Source organism: Mustela nigripes, unplaced genomic scaffold (genome assembly GCF_022355385.1).
Source record: "Mustela nigripes isolate SB6536 unplaced genomic scaffold, MUSNIG.SB6536 HiC_scaffold_1710, whole genome shotgun sequence".
Classification (NCBI taxonomy): domain Eukaryota; kingdom Metazoa; phylum Chordata; class Mammalia; order Carnivora; family Mustelidae; genus Mustela; species Mustela nigripes.
The window spans coordinates 336-4,073 of NW_026741117.1; the positions used below are offsets into that span (position 1 = coordinate 336).

The following is a 3,738-nucleotide window of genomic DNA, read 5'->3' on the forward strand; positions in this document are numbered from 1 at the left end:
AGTGGGTTAAGCCGCTGCCTTCGGCTCAGGTCATGATCTCAGGGTCTTGGGATCCAGTCCCACATCAGACTCTGCTCAGCAGGGAGCCTGCTTCCTCCTTTCTCTCTCTGCCTGCCTCTCTGCCTACTTGTGATCTCTCTCTGTCAAATAAAAAAATAAAATCTTTAAAAAAATTAAAAAATAAACCCAGCAATGTCTTTACCTACAATTTGTTTCTGATATTTATTTATTTTTGAGAGAGAGAGAGAAGAGCAAGAGCAAGAGGGGTAAAAGAGGGAGAGAGAATGTCAGACTCTTTGAATGTGAAGCCAAACACAGGGCTTGATCTCAGCACCCTGAGAGAGTGACATGAGCCATAATCAAGAGTTGGACACTCAACTTACTGAGCCACCCAAGCACCCCTACATACAACGTTTTAATTGCCATAGTTTGATAATATACTTCAATTTTGGAAGGTATATCTATTTTCTTTGTTCTTCCTTTGAAAAAGTTAGCTTAACTACTCTGCGTTTTAATTCTTTCTGAATTTTGAAATCAGCTTTTCATGAAAAAGTTTTTCAGAAACTTTAATTATTGCATGTACTGATTAATTTGGGAAGAACTGACATCTTTCTTATAGTGACCTATCCTAACTATAAACATGGTATAATCTTTTAACTTCTTATAATCTTTTTATATATTTTAGTACAATTCTGTATTCAATGAAGGAATTCTATTTTTAAGGACAGAATAGATAAATCACATATAAAGTGATCTTGAACTGTTTATTTAAAAAAGTTGACGCCATAATCCAGAATTATTATGACTGGTTTTGATTATGTGACAGTGATATTTTCAGAGATTTTTGCAAAAAAAATTAGGCTATAGTTTGTTAATCTGTGGTTCATGTATGGAATTCAACCCAAAAAGCCCACAAACTCCCTAAGACTCAATTTTTTATGCTTAATGTTCATTTTTCTAAAATAATCTCATAGGAACTCACATTATAAAATCAAAAGTAAAAAAGCATTATTCAGTTGCTGTTATAACCTTTCAGAACAGGCTGGCACATTTTATCACTGTGTAGAGTTCATGTTTTGTCCACGTGGGCACTGAGTTTAACAGTTTTTTGTTTTGTTTTGTTTTGTTTTTTTTAAGATTCTATTTGTTTATTTGACAGACAGAGATCACAAGTAGGCAGAGAGGCAGAGAGGGGAAAGCGGGCTAAACCAAGTAGAGATCCTGATATGGGGCTTGTTCCCAGAACCCCAGGATCATGATATGAACTGAACAGAGGCTTTAACCCAATGAGTCACTCAGGTGCCCTGAGTTTAACAGTTTTGTGATACTTTATTTATTTATTTATTTATTTATTTATTTTGCAAAATAAGGTACGAGATACAGTTTAATACTTTGCACCGAAAAGCCTGTCCTTTTTAATTAAAATATTTCAGGATTGGGATCCCTGTGCCTATAGTGAGCCTGTTAAGCTGAGAAAGTGGCTCAGTTCAAAGAAATACAAGCTGGTAAAGCAGATCTAGTGAAAAAGCATCTTTGGAGGCAGTTGCCCCTCCACGGATGCTGTCCTACCGGGAAGCTCCAGAACGTGGGACATGAAAGGATGAAATCTCCTGCTTTAGGCTGGAAAGTGAGCAGAGAAATGGGGTCAATTATAGGAAGCCACAAATATGGTAGAACCCTGTACAGTACAGCAACCCTTTTCCCCAAAGATCTGATCGTGAAAAGGTGGTAAAAGCACTTTCTGAAATTAGCACCTGAAGATCTAACATTTAAAGCTAGTAACTCAGGACACCAGGGTGGCTCAGTTGGTGAAGCAGCTGCCTCTGGCTCAGGGCATGATTCCAGGGTCCTGGTATGGAGCCCTACATTGGGCTCCCTGCTCAGCAGGGAGCCTGCTTCTCCCTCTCCCACTCCTCCTGCCTGTGCTGTCTCTCTGTCAAATAAAAATAAACTCTTTATAAAAGATAAAATTATGAGCTTACTGATGTCTAAAGACATTACTGAACTTCCAGGATTTAGCACAAATTTAGTCACTGGGGAACAATTGAGAACAATAAGACTGCCCTTGAAGAACATATAACCTCAATATTGTTTTGAACCAGAGATTCAAAAATCACTCTTTAGGTATACTACTGCAATTACACCTCAAGATTGACAAAAAACAAAACAAAACAAAACAAAAAAAACAAAAACAAAACACACAAAAAAACCAACATTTCATCTCCTAAATTATTCATCTTCTTGTTCATATTAAGTATGAGTCTTTGGAATTTATTATTTTTACAATTAATTATTTGTATTATTATTGTTAGTATATGTCTACTCTAATGAACTTTATCTACTTAGAGGGTGTAGATAGTGTGTATTTTGCACACTGCTTTCTGTAACTCTAGCACTCACCATGGTGTTTGTATTATAATAAATTTTCAATATGTATCTGTTGGATACATGAATGAGTTTTAAAATAAATCAATAGTTTTAGAAGTTGACTGTTTTCAGTACATTAACTTTCTCTTCTACGTGATCAAACCCACAGAAGCAATGGGACATGAAAACATCACAGAATTTATCCTCTTGGGACTTTTTAATGATGAGGATGCAAAGGTCACCTGCTTTGTGGTGTTCTCACTTTGCTACATTGTGATTCTGTCAGGAAACCTGTTCATTCTTCTCACCATCAGAGGCAGCCGCCTTCGTGAACAGCCCATGTACTTTTTCCTGAGCTACTTGTCATTCATGGACGTCTGCTTCACTTCCACAGTGGCTCCCAGACTGATCACAGACCTATTGGCTGAGCAGAACACCATCTCCTACGACAGCTGCCTGGCCCAGATGTTTTATGCCCACTTCTTTGGTGCCACTGAGATGTTCATCTTGGTGGCCATGGCCTATGACCGTTATGCAGCCATCTGCAGACCCCTTCACTACATGGTCATCATGAACAGACAAGTATGCTATGTCCTTTTGATGGCCTCGATTCTTGGGGCATTTCTCCATTCAATCCTACAGGTATTGATTATTATTGAACTTCCCTTCTGTGGCCCCAATAAGATAGACCACTATTTCTGTGATATTTTCCCTTTGCTGAAGCTGGCTTGCACGGACACTAGTCTGTTGGTTCTTGTGGTCATTACCACCACAGGAATGATATCCGTTGTGACCTTTGTTGCCTTGGTAATTTCTTACATCATCATCCTGTCCACCCTGAGGACACGCTCATCCCAGAGCTGCCGCAAAGCTCTGTCCACCTGCAGCTCACACATCACTGTTGTGTTCTTGTTCTTCCTGCCCCTCATCTTCACGTATGTCCCCACAGCTGATTCTGTCAGTAACGACAAAGTTTTTGCCCTATTTTACACCATGTTTGCTCCCATGTTCAATCCCTTCATCTACACGCTGAGAAACACAGACATGAAGAATGCCATGAGGAAAATGTGGTGCCGAGACACACGGTTTGAAGGGAAATGAAGTCTCTAGAGTTCAAAACATTGGCTGGGACTCATTCTATCCACAGAGTCCTAATGTCAGCAAATGCAGCAAGTAGAGAGGTGGTTTGCTGTCATCAAACGTCAGATGTGAAGGAAGAAGGCCCCTCAACTACTTCTTCCTGTTTCTTTAGTTTTCTGACCCCGTATAAGGGGAACAAATGGCATGAGCTCCAGGTCCCTTTCAGCTTTGATATTGTAGAACTCATGTATTCTGGAACTTGGTGTTCTGGAACATTCTGTCCTTCATGAT

The 3,738-nt window shown here is 39.3% G+C and overlaps 1 protein-coding gene across 1 annotated transcript; it reads left to right on the forward strand.

Annotated features, from left to right (window-relative positions):
- The first annotated feature begins 2,541 nt into the window (after positions 1-2,541).
- Positions 2,542-3,468, forward strand: LOC132008861 (olfactory receptor 4P4-like). Its single transcript, XM_059387370.1, has one exon. The coding sequence runs from the start codon at positions 2,542-2,544 to the stop codon at positions 3,466-3,468; it is 927 nt and encodes a 308-aa protein (XP_059243353.1).
- The last annotated feature ends 270 nt before the right edge of the window (positions 3,469-3,738 follow it).

Bases quoted from the DNA above. Each gene is read 5' to 3' on its own strand.
- LOC132008861 (XM_059387370.1), top strand. From the start codon at position 2,542: ATGGGACATGAAAACATCACAGAATTTATCCTCTTGGGACTTTTTAAT.